The following is a 15,214-nucleotide window of genomic DNA, read 5'->3' as shown; positions in this document are numbered from 1 at the left end:
CCCACCACCACCTCATCAACCGCTCAATAAGTGCTCTCAATTAGCATTATATATAAGTCGAGTTCCCTCCATACTGGTTTCCAAGACGGTATTAATCCGGGAAAGTGATTTCATCCCTCAAGAGGATATCCCCTTGTTTCGTGCATGTTATCTAAATAGTCATCAAAAAAATTGGCAAGATAGATTAATATGAAATATATCACTCCATAAACATGATAGTTAAAATTCAACTTATATAAGTTGTAACAAAAATAACAAATATAGATGGGAATGTACGATAACTATTTTTAGTTTAATTTGTTCTTTTTGTTACAACTTGTAGAAGTTGAATTTGGTCTTGCATGTTTATGGGTGATATATTTCATATTAATCTATGTTGTTAATTTTTTTTCAATTTTTTCATAACTTTTTTTAGATGACATGCAAACAATGAGTGGATATCCCCTTAAGGGATGAAAATCCATATCTTATTAATTCTAATATTAATTGTGTGCCAATGAAATTTACTAGAATTAAATTGGACCTAGCCTATTTAATTCTAATGAATACTCTCTCCGTCCCAAGATATCGTATCTAGATTTATGGCATAAACATACATGTAGCTATATTTTGGAACGGAGGGTGTAGATAGGCTGCGTGAGCATGTGATTTGTCTTATAAAAATTGCAAAAGAGAAATCGAATGGCGTGTGCGGCGGCTAGGAGATTGCAACGTGCATGCATGTGTTGCTGTAAGGCTGTGTTTAGTTCTGCGCAAAGTTTGGATTTTGGTTAAAATTAGAGATGATGTGACTGAAAAGTTGTGTGTGTATGACATGTTGATGTGATAGAAAATGACTGAAATTTGGATCTAAATTTTGGATCTAAACACAGCCTAAGTCAATAGGTGCGCCACTATTTAAATTGGCCGGGAAGAGATAGAGGAGAGAGAGAGAGCCATAGTGAAGACCCCCATTCCAAGCTTTGACTTCTCACTAGCTTGACTACTGGAGATCCAGCAAGAGCCTCAGATTTCAGAAAGAGAGAGATGAGCCGGGTGTGCGTCACCGGAGCCGCCGGCTACATTGCGACATGGCTCGTCAAGAAGCTCCTCGGCAGAGGCTGCGTCGTCCATGCAACCCTGCGAGATCTCGGTAACTCTCTCTCTCTCTCTCTCTCTCTTTTCCATGATTAATTCCATCGACCTCGATCTCGATCTCAGCTGCTAAGATCGCCAAATCCATCATTCAGAATCTGTGGATTAATTGCTGATCTGAAGAAATCGTACGTACAGGGGATGAGAAGAAGACGGCGCTGCTGAGGAGGATGCCCGGCGCGGCGGAGCGGCTGGTGCTGTTCGAGGCGGACATGTACGACGCCGCCACCTTCGAGCCCGCCATCGCCGGCTGCGAGTTCGTCTTCCTCATCGCCACCCCGCTGCAGCACGACCCCAGCAGCACCAAGGTGCGTATAAATCAACATGTGCGCTGCTGCCTCGAATCGATCGATCGATCGATCCCTTGGTTAATTAGTTTGGTCGTCGATTGGTCGATCGGCAGATTAGTTTACAGCTCACGACGGCGTGCAACCTCGTGACTGCTTTGTCAGTACACTGTGTTGTATATACATAGTATGCAGGAACTGACGGCATGCGTCCTAGATTCCTAGGACAACTTGTTACTGTTCATGCGAGTAATCATGTAACTAGCATGAAGTACTTACATGAACAGTCATGAATACGATGAGAACAAACTAGCACTCCCTCCCCCTCTAAAATGTAAGAGATTTTAGAGGAACGTGACACATTGAATCTGGATAGATGGATGTGATACACTATATTATTATGGGACGGAGGGAGTAGTACTAACAGCTGGTTTAGTTGGCAAAAAATTTTACCCCTACATGTCACATCGGATATACGGACACACATTTGAATTATTAAACGTAGTCTAATAACAAAACAAATTACATATTCCGCCAGGAAACTACAAGACGAATTTATTAAGCCTAATTAATCCATCATTAACAAATATTTATTGTAGCACCATATTGTCAAATCATTGCACAATTATGGTTAAAAGATTCGTCTCGCAATTTTCTGGCGAACTATGTAATTGGTTTTTTTTCTACATTTAATACTCTATTTATGTGTCTAAATATTTGATGGGATAGAGTCAAAAATTTTGTTTGGAAAATAAACAGGGCTTACTCTCCCGTCCAAAAAAAATACAGCGTTGTCAATCGTCACTTCTAAGGTACTGTACACACTTGCCATTATCATATATATCGTCCACTTTGTCCTTCGTGAGTTTGTGTTAAATTTCTCCTTAAATCTTGCTAAGTTTGTGCATTATTTCAAATTAAATTTGACTGTCTAGTGCAGTAGTTGGTTGAGTCTGAGTTTGGCTGACAGCAACTAGAGGGAAAGCGATCAAGAGATATCGGGCTCGAATAGGACGTGTTTGTCAGCTGATTCGTCGGCTCGTCCACCGCTATCTGGCTTAAAATAAGCCCTCGATCAGATCATTTTAGCGTGTCGTGTCCTGATAGGGGTTACTGGTCTTTGACTTAAATCTTATTATTTTCCAAATATTTCCAATGGTTCGTCTGTTTGTACTGGATTAGTATTAAAATGGTTCCACTACTAGTGATTTGGGAATTAATTGGGACTATTCTATTTTCGGTTGCGCTAGTGTGCGCACGTGGTATCTTTCAATATAATAATAAGAAAAAAATAGTTTCTTTTATAATTGAAGAAAAAAGAGTGAAAGCATTTTTTTTCTCTCTCTTTAAGGATATATACCATCTCTCATTTCTTGCAAGTCAGTGAAAACAGTTATGAATTTTTTTAAACAAAATGGACAAGGACAAGGCAGATTAATATACGATTTATTACTTCACGGCATACAAGTTTAAATTTGGTGAAAAAAAAATACGATCATGAAATGGTGTGCGTATTGTAGTTAGAGTATAATTTATTCTTTTAAGCAACATGTTGAGGTATAATGAATTTGTGTGTGTAGGGATATGATGATTATTGATATATCTTATCAAACTATATTTTTATAAAAAAAAAATCAAAACTATTTCAAATGATATACAGGACATGTTCACTTTAGGATAAAAAGTCCATCTTTTAAAATGTCACCGTCGATGACATCCGATTAATCGACTTTTGTTACCTCGCGTGGAAAGTATCTAGCTCAATCTTTTTATTTTATTTTTTTCTCGGATCATATATATCTGAATCTTATCGATAGGAAAAAAGAACTCCATCAAAGCAGGCTTTCTTTAAGCCCACAAATTTGGATGGGTCGATCGGGATTTCGATATGTCAAAAGGAAGTCAAATTAATGGACCAAATTAAAACGAAAAGAAATGGTTTGTTTGGCACAACTCCAGCTCCACCTCTCCTAGAGCCCAGCCAAACAGTTTCAGCTCCACCTAAAATAGGAGTGGAGTTGGGTGGAGCTCTATCACAAAATGAACTAGAGATGTGAAGTTGGGTTTGTGCAGCTCCACAACTTTACTTCAGACCAAACTCCTAGAGTTAAATTTAAGAGTTGAAGCTCTACCAAACGGGCTCAAAACGTCATGTCACGCGGTTCAAGGGAAGAAAAACAATTTTGCTAAAATAATATGACGTCATATTCTTTTAGTCACTACTCCCTCCGTTACAGGTTATAAGATGTTCTGACTTTGGTCAAAGTCAAACTGATTCAAATTTAACCACGTTTATAGAAATAAATAGTAATATTTTCGACTCAAGATAAATTTATTATAAAAATTTATTTAATTATTGATTTAATAAAACTAATTTGATAATGTAAATATTACTATATTTGTCTATAAACTTAGTTAAACTTGAACCAGTTTAACTTTGACCAAAATCAAAACATGTTATATACCTGAAACGAAGGGAGTACTTACATATGCTTGCTACCGTATACTACTTACCTTTTGAGTTTCTATCTGTTCTATCTTCTCTTCTCTCTTCAAAGTAGATAATAAATTGATTTTTATCCTAATTCTACTTAATAGAAAAATTATAGTGTAAGGTATTAAAAATTATCTTGATTTATGTATAATTTATTAGTGTAAAAACGCTTGCCTTTCCTAAAAAATTATTGGACTTTTTCAAAGAAAATGTGACACAAATATATAGCTACTAGTCCCGAAGTTTTTTTTTTTTGAGGGGATAATGGCAGGAGCTCTACCTATTCATTAGAGGAGAAAGAAATAGTTTCACGTACATGGACACCTCCAAGAGGTGTCTTCAGATTTTACACTGGAGGAGGTTACAGCACTTTGAGAAAGTGCAAAGCCACTAACAGCAAAAGTCGGCGTTTTATCATCTAAGCGATTTGCGCTTCATCGAAGGCTTTGCACATGTTGATGATGAAGTCAACCACATGTGACACTGTACCATAGTCATTGTTAAAAATTATAGCATTTCTTTGTAGCCAAATCCCCCATGTCGTGTAGATGAAGAGGCCATCAAAATTTCTTCTCTGCTCTTTGATCATTTCTCTCCGGCAAGCTTCCCACCAATCCATCATGTTTCCATTGAAGGAAGAAGACCTAGGCATGTTGAGTCCTAGTTTCAACCAAATGTTTGTCTATACCTGTTTCGCGAAGGGGCAATCCATGAAGAGATGTGTCGCTGTTTCTGGTTCTGTCCCACAGAGGGAGCAAGTTGGACTGTTGTCCCAACCTCGGATTTGGAGTTTGTCAGACGTCAGAATTTTCTTTTGGACCATGAGCCATCCAAAGAACTTGCATTTATTTTCTGTTTTTGCTCACCAAATGAAGTTAGCACGATTGTCCTGAATGCTTCCAGTGAATTGAATTTTGTAGGCCGAGTTGGCTGAGTAGATTCCATTCGCATTCCATTTCCACATTAGATCGTCCTCCCTGTCTTCATCCAGTTGTACCTGTTGTATCAAGTGCTAGAGCAGGATAAATTCTCGAACCTCGGTCGTCGAGTTCATCCTTCGGAGTGGCCGTAACCACTTGTGGTTTTCTAGTTCTTGGGCCACTGTTTTGTTTTTCCACATAGCAAGCTTGTATAGGGAAGGAGATAGATCTTTGGGGGATTGGCCATCAAGCCATCTGTCGTGCCAGAACTTTGTCTTGCCCCCATTGCCTAGTGTGATGATTGTAGAGGCCCTGAAGAGTTGCTTGTCCGTTTCATCGCATGGTAGGGTGGAGCCTTGCCATGGTTTCTGAAAGGACCTTAATGTCGCCTAGAGGGGGGGTGAATAGGTGTTCCTAAAAATTATCACAACTTCATAGCACATTAGAGTGATGATAACTTTTGATTCAAATCGAAACTTCCGGTATGGGATTGGAAGTTCCGGTCTCAATCGAAAAGTTCGGCGGATAACGGAATAAACACTAGCTATGAACTTGTAGCTCAAACAAACAAAATGTATATGAATCAAAAGGTGACAAATAAGGTATCTAAGCAAGATATAAGGTCACCAACTAAATCAAATAAGCATGCAAGTAGATCGGGTAAAAACAAGCTCAAGCACAATATGAGAGAATGCAAGAACGGGCAAACCAAGAGGGGAGACGCGCGATTTGTTTCCCGAAGTTCGAATCCACGGATCCTACGTCTCCGTTGAGGAGCCACAAGGGCCGGGCCTATTTCAACCCTTTTCTCACGAGGTTGCACAAATGCACTCCTCGGTTTCACTCTTGATTTCTTCCCTTGCGGAGGCGAAATCGAAGCCTTCACAAACTTTCCGTGGCACACCACAACCTTGGGTGCTCACCGGCAACGCCTAGCCGTCTAGGAGACCTTAGTCCCCAAGAGTAACAAACACAATCGAAGATTTGCTTGCTATGAACTCGAGTGCTTAAAGTATGGAGTGAAGCTCACTAGCTCTCAACTTCTCAATCACTCAATCCAACTCTTTTCCCTTCTCAAATCCTTCTCACAAAGAGGCACCACAAAGGATGGAGTGAAGCTCACTAGCTCTCAACTCCTCACTCTCTCAATCCAACTCTCTCCCCTTCTCAAATCCCCCTCACAAAGAGGCACCACAAAGGTAGGGAAATGGGGATGCTATTTGGCTTTGGATGTGTCTAATACTCCCCAAGAGCAGCAGCAACTCAAAGGAGGGGTGGAGGAGTTTATATACCCGAGCCCCTCAAAAACTAGCCGTTGGAGGCCAAGACTGTAATTTTCGGAGTTTCCGAAAAGCATTTTCGGACAAGTTCGAAAACTTACAGAAGCAAATCTCAGATTCGCAGCCATTTTCGGAATGTCCGGAAATTTTCGAAGTTGTCCGAAAAATTATCGGAGTTTCCGGTAATTTTTCGGACTTTCCGAAAAGCACAGAGTAAAACGACTATAACTTTTCGCTCGGGAGTCCGTTTTTTTATGAACTTAGACTCTATGGAAAGCTCACTCAGAGGACTACCCAAGTCAACGAAAAACAAGGTCTAAAACCACTCAAAGGATAGGTTAAAGCTTGGGTTTCTCTCAAGGTAGCACTATGATAGGTCACTTTGAGCACCGAGACATACACAAACACCTCGACGTTGCATCCCTCTTAATAGTACGGCATTCCTAAACTCAAATGTACATAAGAAGATAATTATACTATTAGGAATGCCTTTTTTTTTATCTTTCTTTCATTGTCTTGAGGGAGACCAATGCCGATACCGTTTCACCATATATTCTTCAAATGATTGATGCGGTTACTTGTAGCTTCAAATAGTCCCTCATGGTCCATCATGACAAAGCCGTCACTCGCCCTTCACCACCGGATTTGGTTCTTCGGCGCCAAGCCCCTTGCTTGCCCTTCACCGCCGCATGGTCCATCGCGACCGAGCATCGCTTGCCCTTCACCGTCTTGCCATAATAGCCACTTCGTATCACACATCTTCAATATCCTCACTTTGTCATTCTTGGTATTGTTAGGTGTAATGATATCACTTAAGCATCAACACTTTTGTAATCCTTGGGACCTATTTCTTTCATTCAACTCAATAAACTTATTAGTCCCAATGATCCGGTTGTCAACCTCCTTATGTTGACCAACCGATCGCATGTATAAAAGGATATGAATAAATGATGAGTATTAATCAACACCACAAGTGTCATATACTCAAATATATGTTCAAATGTAAAGATCCCAATTAAATGAAGGTGAATAACTTTAATCAATTACATGCATAACTAAAGTATAGGATTTGCTCCCCCTAAATGTATGCATACAAAATATTTGTGTGAAGCAAGAGTATGCATAACAAAATATTAAACATTGAGAGCTTATCCTATACAAGAATAGAAGACATTTCTCAAATATAGATATTAAAATAAAAACATACCTTCATCATCTCCACGTTCTCAATGTAAATAGACTAAATAAGAGATAATACTCAAACAAAACATTAGTCTCACATGCATATGCCAATCACGTGGAAATATTATATACAAACATATCAATATGTATATGAAGAGAAAGAGTGATACATATAGCTTGATCTCCATGCATTTCATCCTTGTGATTTAGGTCCACCAACACTCCACTTTCATATCCACATGAGACTAGGCAAAAAAATGCTTATAAAAATATTAGTCTCACATAATTGGATTTGTTATTAATCATCAAAACCAAATCAATGGCACTTGAACTTTCAGTTTCCCATCTGCTTTCCAGTCATACCAGAGCCACCTAAGACGCAAGGATCGGCTAAAAAACTCCAAGTTAGTTATACCTAGTCCGCCCAAATTTTTTGGTTTGCATACCTTTTTCCAGTTCACTAGGCAGTGCCCACCATTAGCCTGATCGGCGCCTGTCCAAAGAAATCCTCTGCGGATCTTGTCCATTTTCTTCGCTGCCCACTTCTTAAGAGGGAAAACCGTGAGATGATAGGTTGGTAGAGCCGACAGAGTGGATTTGATGAGGACTGAGCGACCTGTCTTATTTAGCAATTTTCCTTTCCATTTTGGTAGTCGCGCTGAGAACCTGTCTATTAAGGGTTGTACATCCATTTTCCGGAGTTTTCTGATGTGCAGAGGAAGCCCAAGGTAAGTGCAGGGGAAGGTCTTTTGTTGTGCTGGGAAAGGGGCTAGGATGTCCTGTAGATCAAGGTTCTCACATCTAATGGAGTAGACTTCACTTTTTGTTAGATTTGTGATCATCCCTGTGGCTTGGCCGAAATGTTGTAGAATGCTGTGCACCGTGTGAAGTTCCTGTTTGTCTGGCCGTGTGAAGACCACTGCATCGTCAGCATACAAGGCGACATTAAACCTTGCTATTCGTCGGTGTAGAGGTTGAAGGAGGTCTTCTTCCTGTGCCGCGGCGAGGAGTTTTTGTAGGGGGTCAATTGCCAGAATGAAAAGCATCGGAGATAGGGGGTCGCCTTGTCGAAGGCCCCTACCATGCATGAAGCTGAGTCCTGCCCTGCCATTTAAAATCACCTTGGAGGAAGAGCTCGCCAGGATAGAAATGATCCAGTCAATCCATCTATGACCAAAGCCTAGCGCTTTTAGTCGATCTACGAGGTAGGCCCAACTGACCGAGTCGAAGGCCTTGGCTATATCTAGTTTGAGCAAAATCGCCGGCGTTTTCGAGGAGTGAAGCTCTTTTACCATGTTGTTGACAAAGAGGAAGTTGTCTTGAATGTTCTTGCCTTTTATGAACGCACTTTGGTTTGCTGATACCATCTGTTGTAGTCTCGGGGCCAATCTGTTAGCTAGTAGTTTGGAGAGCAGTTTCCCGAAGAAATGAATTAGGCTTATCGGTCTGAAATCACCTACACGGAAGGCATTCTCTTTTTTGGGTAATAAGATGATGTATGCTGAGTTTATTAGTCTAAGACGGTCTGGCGGGGAGGAGAAGGCCCTGTTGACAGCCTGGACTAGATCCTGTTGAATGATTTCCCAACATTTTTTGAAGAAACCACCTGTGAAACCATCTGGGCCCGGGGCACTATCTGATCTTGACTGGAAAACCGCTCTCTTTATCTCTTCCTCTGTGAAAGGAACTTCTAAATCCGCCAGATCATGTGCCTGTTCATGTAAGTAGCTGAAATTGATTGCCGACGAGCGTTCTCGGGCAACCCCTAGGTGTTGATGGAAGAAGGACAGCAGCTCGCTTTCTTTGTCTTCACGACCTTGCACTAGACCATCATCTAGTGCCCCGGGCCCATATGGTTTCACAGGTGGTTTCTTCAAAAAATGTTGGGAAATCATTCAACAGGATCTAGTCCAGGCTGTCAACAGGGCCTTCTCCTCCCCGCTAGACCGTCTTAGACTAATAAACTCAGCATACATCATCTTATTATGCCTGTGAAATACTTGCATAATTCATGACCTTGTACTAGTCCCGAAGTGAAATACTTGCATAAACAATTCCGAAGTTTGTGCACATGCTCCGGCCGGATCATAGCATCAAAACATACTCAATCCATCTTTTAATACAGGGTATCGTTAACTTTTTAAATATAACTTAAATTTATCTTTACACGTGATTTAAATTTTCTTTATATTTATAAAAATTTTAAATAGGACGAAAGATCAAACGTTTTAAAAGAAAACAACGACGTTATATATAAAAGACGTAGATAATAATAGGTGTCGCCTTTTGCATGCAGTACAAGAACAACACGGAAGCGGCCGTGGACGCGATGCGCGTCATCCTGCAGCAGTGCGAGCGATCCAGGACAGTGCGCCGTGTCATCCACACGGCCTCCGTCACCGCCGCCTCGCCGCTCCGGGAGGACGGCAGCGGCGGCTACAAGGACTTCATCAACGAGTCCTTCTGGTCTCCACTCAACCTCACCTACGACTTCACCAATGCTCATCTGGACGTAATGTTAAATTAATCACCAACTAATTAACAAACTATTTCAGGGAAGAGGATCCTCCGACGTGAACTACCCTCTTACGTGATCACTGACTGGTGGGCCCGTGAGCGGCGGGGTCCATATCTCAGTCACCACGTTCCTCTGACTTCACGTTAGAGGATCCCAATCCCTATTTCAGTCTCCGCATCAACTGGTACTAGAGCTTGACATTTTCTCTGATGGATTTTGTACAGGGTTATGTGTCATCCAAGTCGCTCTCCGAGAAGGAGCTCCTGAGCTACAACTCCTCTCCATCGCCGGCGTTCGAGGTGGTCACCTTGGCGTGCGCGGTCGTCGGCGGCGACACGCTCCAGCCGTACCTGTGGAGCACCATCCCGGTGATCATGTCGCCGCTCACCGGCGACGAGCTCTGCCACAACGTCCTCAAGTTTCTGCAGGCGCTGCTGGGCTCCGTGCCGCTGGTGCACATCGACGACGTCTGCGACGCGCACGTCTTCTGCATGGATCAGCCGTCCATCGCCGGCCGCTTCCTCTGCGCCGCCGGGTACCCCAACATGAAGGACTACATCGACCGCTTCGCCGCTAAGTACCCAGAGATCGAGATCAAGCTCAAAGAGTACGTGTGACCAAAAAAAATCTTGATTATTACATATTAATTCATCTTGATTAATTGATGAATCATGACTAAATTGTGTGTGGTTGCTTTCATGTTCGTCTCTCTCAGGGTCATTGGGGAGGGGGTGAGGGTGCAAGCTGACACCAAGAAGCTTGTAGATTTAGGGTTCAAGTATAAGTATGGGGTGGAGGAGACGCTGGATTGCAGTGTGGAATGCGCGAAGAGGTTGGGAGAACTCTGATGTGATGATGTGTAGCAAAAATTCGTGAATTGCTTGACCTTATACACATGGGTATACCGTGTGTGTGTTCGGTAAGAAACGAATGAACGACAAATTCGTTCTTGCTCGAATATTCGTAAACGCAGATCGATCCGAGATGTGAGGAAATGTTGGGTTATAGTCATCATCAACGGATCACAACTTTTGGACTGTTTTGAGATATAGTCATCTCTGACAGGTCCGCACTTGTAACAGTTGATATTTTTCTTATTACTAGTGATCACCGACGAGGCATACATTATGTAGGTTATCATCCATCACGAATAAAGGATTTTATTGTAGTGATCTTTAATGCATATATCTCGTGGGAGCTATATATTTTTCAGCTCAAGCCGGTCAGTCCTGCGAGATATGGACCTGAAACTCGTTTCGTTCAGAGCCACATATGACACCCACTTGCGTGCAGGAAAGGAAATCAAACAACGAAAGTCTTGGGTGCACTCAGTTAGCCACACAGGTCAGCAGGGCAGGAATGGATGGATATGAACAGTGCGATGACAACTACTGCTGAGATCACAAATTCACAATTCGTCCCACTCACTGAATCGATCGGTTTCAGAAGAGAGAGAGAGAGAGAGAGAGAGAGAGATGAGCAGGGTGTGTGTCACCGGGGCCAGCGGCTACATCGCGGCCTACCTCGTCAAGAAGCTCTTGGAACGAGGCTGCGTCGTCCATGGAACCTTGAGAAATCTTGGTATGCAGTACAACGAATACTCTGCCAATGTCTCTCCCTCTCTTTCTCTCTGCTTCGTGTTTCCAATTCATGGAGATGGTGATAAAACTGATAATATATCTTGACAGGAGATGAGAAGAAGACGGCGCCGTTGAGAGAGTTCCCCGGCGCGGCGGAGCGGCTGGTGCTGTTCGAGGCGGACATGTACGACGCCGACACCTTCGAGCCCGCCATCGCCGGCTGCGAGTTCGTCTTCCTCGTCGCTACCCCGATGCAGCACGACCCCACCAGCACCAAGGTATGCTCGCATCCGTCCTCGGAAAAACGAATCTAGTATTGAACGACGTGAGTATAACGAATCTATAAAGAGATATATATATGTCTTTGTTGCACCACTATGGCTGTGTTCGCTGGAGCATGTTTCCAACCTGGAACAGTATGCACGGAAAACGGAACAGTCCATTAGCACATGACTAATTAAGTACTCCCTCCATCTACTTTTGATAGTCATATTTCATCTTAACACACAGACCAAGGATAAGTAATTCTACTTATCATCCATTTAAACATGCTACTAGTCATTCATCGTAAACAAGCGATTCATTAATATTTACATTTCTCAAAGCCCATGTAGCCAATCATATGTGGAAAAATGGAGAGTCATGCATTAAATTCGAGAAAATCATTAAGATGATAGGTTGTTGGATTGAAATATGCCTATCAAAAATAAAATTTTCAGATTTGGAAATATGACTATCAAAAGTAGATGGAGGGAGCATTAGCTAATTTTTTAAAAAAATGGACCAATATCATTTTTATAAGCAACTTTTATATAGAAACTTTTTTAAAAAATCACACCGTTTAATAGTTTGAAAAGCGTGCGCGCAGAAAACGAGGGAAACGAGTTGGAAAACTTGGGGGTAAGAACACAACCTATGTTGGTTTTTCAAGGGACAAAGGGAGTATACTATTGAACCCAAAAGGCCATATAATTAACCCATAACTTGTCGTTGCTAATTTTCATATGTATCATCAGTAACTTAATTTGTTAATTCCATCTCTCGCAGTACAAGAACACCGCCGAAGCGACCACGGACGCGATGCGCATCATCCTGGACCAGTGCGAGCGATCGAGGACGGTGCGTCGCGTCATCCACACGGGCTCCGTCACCGCCGCCTCGCCGCTCCGGGAGGACGGCAGCGGCGGCGGCTACAAGGACTTCATCAACGAGTCCTGCTGGTCTCCTCCCAACCTCACCTGCGACTTCACCAACGATTACCTGAACGTCCGTAATCGATCGATCAACATAATTAACCAACTCGATCACTCTCACGGTGACACTAATTTTCTGATGGATTTTGCATAATGCAGGGCTATGTGTCATCCAAGACGCTCTCCGAGAAGGAGCTCCTGAGCTACAACGGCTCCTCGCCGTCGCCGGCGTTCGAGGTGGTCACCCTGACGTGCGCGGTCGTCGGCGGCGACACGCTCCAGCCATGCCCGTGGAGCAGCAGCATCCCGGTGATCCTGGCGCCGCTCACCGGCGACGAGCCCTCCCACAACTCCCTCAAGTTCCTGCAGGCGCTGCTGGGGTCCGTGCCGCTGGTGCACGTCGAGGACGCCTGCGACGCGCACGTCTTCTGTATGGATCAGCCGTCCATCGCCGGACGATTCCTCTGCGCCGCCGGGTACCCCAATATGAAGGACTGCGTCGACCACTTCGCCGCCAAGTTCCCCGACATCGAGATCAGGCTCAAAGAGTATGTGTCACCAATCCAACTCTTGATATGCTACCTCCTTCCTTTAATGTATATATGAGGTAGTATTCATTACGTATTTATCTTGATTAGTTAGTTGTTGTTGAATACAGTATGTAGTAACTGAATTTGTGAGATTCTTTTTTTTTTTTTTTTTTGAAATCAGATCAACTTTCATTGACCCGGCTTTGATCTGATTTGTGTTGTGAATTTGTGAGATTGGTTTTGTGTTCGTCTTTCGCAGGGTCATTGGGGAGGGGGTGAGAGTGCAAGCTGACACCAACAAGCTTGTGGATTTAGGGTTCAAGTACAGGTATGGAGTGGAGGAGACGCTGGACAGCAGCGTGGACTGTGCCAAGAGGCTGGGAGAGCTCTGATAGTCTGATGTGATGTGTTGTGTAGCAAAATCCCTTGCTTCGCTTGACCTGTACATGTATACCGTGTGCGTACATTCTGTGAGAACGGATTGATGAATGATAAATTCGTTCCTGCTCAATTATCCGTTGGTAAATTCGTTCCTGCTCAATTATCCGTCTTTAACTGAGCAATAAACTAAACTATAGCGACGTTTTTGCCGCTCCATCTCGGTAGTATAATTTGTTGGAGCGATTCACCCCGCTCCGCTCCATTATTTGGTGAATCTAGACCGTTTGGCACAGCCCCAGCCAAACGGGGCCTATCTAGCGAGCAAATGCAGGTCGATTTTGCTATACATTTGTCGACAAATTTTTCCCCAAAAATTTGACAGATGTAATTACAGTACAATTGTAGTGTAATTACACTGTAACTTGTATGTAATTACACTGTAACTATAGTGTAACTTGTATGTAACTTTCAAAAATCTCTCCGTAACATGTTATTTCGGTAAAATGGAGGTCGTGGGAACAAATTCTTTCACATATGTGTGTGCTATGATTTGTTTTCTTCCTCACTTAAACAAATCGTGTAATAGATCTAACGATTCAAAATTATGTGACACTTAAATATAAGTTACACTGTAGTTACATGCAAGTTACAGTGTAATTACATATAAGTTACAGTGTAATTACACTACGATTGTACTATAATTACATCTGTCAAATTTTTGGGGAAAAATTTGTCGACAAATGTATAGGTAGTCCCAATGCAGGTTTATCAGATCGTGAGGGGAATCTGCTGAAGTCCACAGAGTGTCGCCCGTCGAATCGAGTGGGCCGCCATCGAATCTAGTGGGCCGGAAGGCCCAAAAGCAAAATGGCTAGGGCCCAGCAATTTGGAGCAGTAGGGGTCGGAGTTTTCTTCTCCGACGACCCCAACCAAAACCATCGTTTCCTGACGAGCCACGGTGCCTGTGCCTCCCTGAACGTTTAGCATCGTCGAGAGCTACGAGCCTCAAAGAGAGTGGTGAGGCTGGCATATGAATTCACAAACAAGTTGGGAAGTTATTGTCAATGGCCATCGTCAAATCCCACAGCAAAACAGAAGTAAATAACAGTCGAAACAGTATTCTTATCCACACCAGAAATCACGTTAAGGAGCACCTCCCACTAATTATAATTACTGAACCTCATCAGGCCCAAATTAAAATTTGTTCTGAAATCCAAATAAAGATCTTCCCTGTATGTATGTTGAAGCAAGCGCAGATTGATCGATGGACGTGATCAGAGAACGCGCCCGTATACGTACGTATACGTATGCTAGTTAATTTCTCTCCTAAAAACGAGTAAGAAATATCCTATAAAAAAGTTTCTAGAAACAAAAGAAGATATATACTCCTATATCCGTACGAAATCTCGGTTGTTACTTGTTACTGCAGTTCCGTTTCGTTGCTGTGTTGTGGTGCGAAACGGTGACGTGGATCACCCGACTTAGCGCCCACGCATCATACCGACTCAATCCTGTGTATTTCACGGTCTACTACTAGATATCTTCAGTGCTGCCGTCACCCACAACACAATCCTCCTTCCTCCCTGTCTCTCTCTCTCTCTCTCCACTGCAGCAAAACCCTAGGAAAAATCTCGCTTAGCGATCGATCAAGCAAATTAAGCCCTAGTGATTACTTACTCCCTACTTGCTTGTGCTGCCCGATCTCCATCAGATAG

The 15,214-nt window shown here is 42.7% G+C and overlaps 2 protein-coding genes across 6 annotated transcripts; both read left to right on the top strand.

Annotated features, from left to right (window-relative positions):
- Positions 1 to 1,007: 1,007 nt before the first annotated feature.
- On the top strand, positions 1,008 to 10,994 carry LOC4343822 (NADPH HC-toxin reductase 1). 4 transcript variants are annotated; one of them, XM_066312241.1, is made up of 7 exons: positions 1,008 to 1,132; positions 1,273 to 1,442; positions 2,181 to 2,233; positions 9,594 to 9,763; positions 9,853 to 9,957; positions 10,040 to 10,422; positions 10,531 to 10,994. In XM_066312241.1, the coding sequence occupies exons 1-6, from the start codon at positions 1,027 to 1,029 to the stop codon at positions 10,390 to 10,392; spliced, it is 957 nt and encodes a 318-aa protein (XP_066168338.1). In that variant the 5' UTR covers positions 1,008 to 1,026; the 3' UTR covers positions 10,393 to 10,422; positions 10,531 to 10,994. The 4 variants fall into 4 exon arrangements, with proteins under 4 accessions (XP_066168338.1, XP_015647361.1, XP_025882679.1 ...); XM_015791875.3 differs by lacking the exons at positions 2,181 to 2,233; positions 9,853 to 9,957 and having other exon boundaries at positions 9,594 to 9,809; XM_026026894.2 differs by lacking the exons at positions 2,181 to 2,233; positions 9,853 to 9,957 and having other exon boundaries at positions 1,258 to 1,442; positions 9,594 to 9,809.
- LOC4343821 (NADPH HC-toxin reductase 1) lies at positions 10,910 to 13,629 on the top strand. Of its 2 annotated transcripts, none has more exons than XM_015791874.3 (5): positions 10,910 to 11,396; positions 11,504 to 11,673; positions 12,443 to 12,661; positions 12,748 to 13,136; positions 13,378 to 13,629. In XM_015791874.3, the coding sequence occupies exons 1-5, from the start codon at positions 11,291 to 11,293 to the stop codon at positions 13,508 to 13,510; spliced, it is 1,017 nt and encodes a 338-aa protein (XP_015647360.1). In that variant the 5' UTR covers positions 10,910 to 11,290; the 3' UTR covers positions 13,511 to 13,629. The 2 variants fall into 2 exon arrangements, with proteins under 2 accessions (XP_015647360.1, XP_066168340.1); XM_066312243.1 differs by lacking the exon at positions 10,910 to 11,396 and adding an exon at positions 11,403 to 11,425.
- The last annotated feature ends 1,585 nt before the right edge of the window (positions 13,630 to 15,214 follow it).

Source organism: Oryza sativa, chromosome 7, assembly GCF_034140825.1.
Source record: "Oryza sativa Japonica Group chromosome 7, ASM3414082v1".
In the NCBI taxonomy this organism is placed as follows: domain Eukaryota; kingdom Viridiplantae; phylum Streptophyta; class Magnoliopsida; order Poales; family Poaceae; genus Oryza; species Oryza sativa.
This window is presented reverse-complemented; position numbering and strand designations above follow the sequence as displayed.

What these genes read in the sequence shown, in the direction of transcription:
- LOC4343822 (XM_026026894.2), top strand. Translation starts at nt 1,027, where the DNA reads ATGAGCCGGGTGTGCGTCACCGGAGCCGCCGGCTACATTGCGACATGG. An exon ending in ACGACCCCAGCAGCACCAAG is followed by an intron (nt 1,443 to 9,593) that starts GTGCGTATAAAT and finishes TTTTGCATGCAG; the next exon opens with TACAAGAACAACACGGAAGC. An exon ending in ATCGAGATCAAGCTCAAAGA is followed by an intron (nt 10,423 to 10,530) that starts GTACGTGTGACC and finishes CGTCTCTCTCAG; the next exon opens with GGTCATTGGGGAGGGGGTGA.
- LOC4343821 (XM_015791874.3), top strand. Translation starts at nt 11,291, where the DNA reads ATGAGCAGGGTGTGTGTCACCGGGGCCAGCGGCTACATCGCGGCCTAC. An exon ending in TCACCAACGATTACCTGAAC is followed by an intron (nt 12,662 to 12,747) that starts GTCCGTAATCGA and finishes TGCATAATGCAG; the next exon opens with GGCTATGTGTCATCCAAGAC. An exon ending in ATCGAGATCAGGCTCAAAGA is followed by an intron (nt 13,137 to 13,377) that starts GTATGTGTCACC and finishes CGTCTTTCGCAG; the next exon opens with GGTCATTGGGGAGGGGGTGA.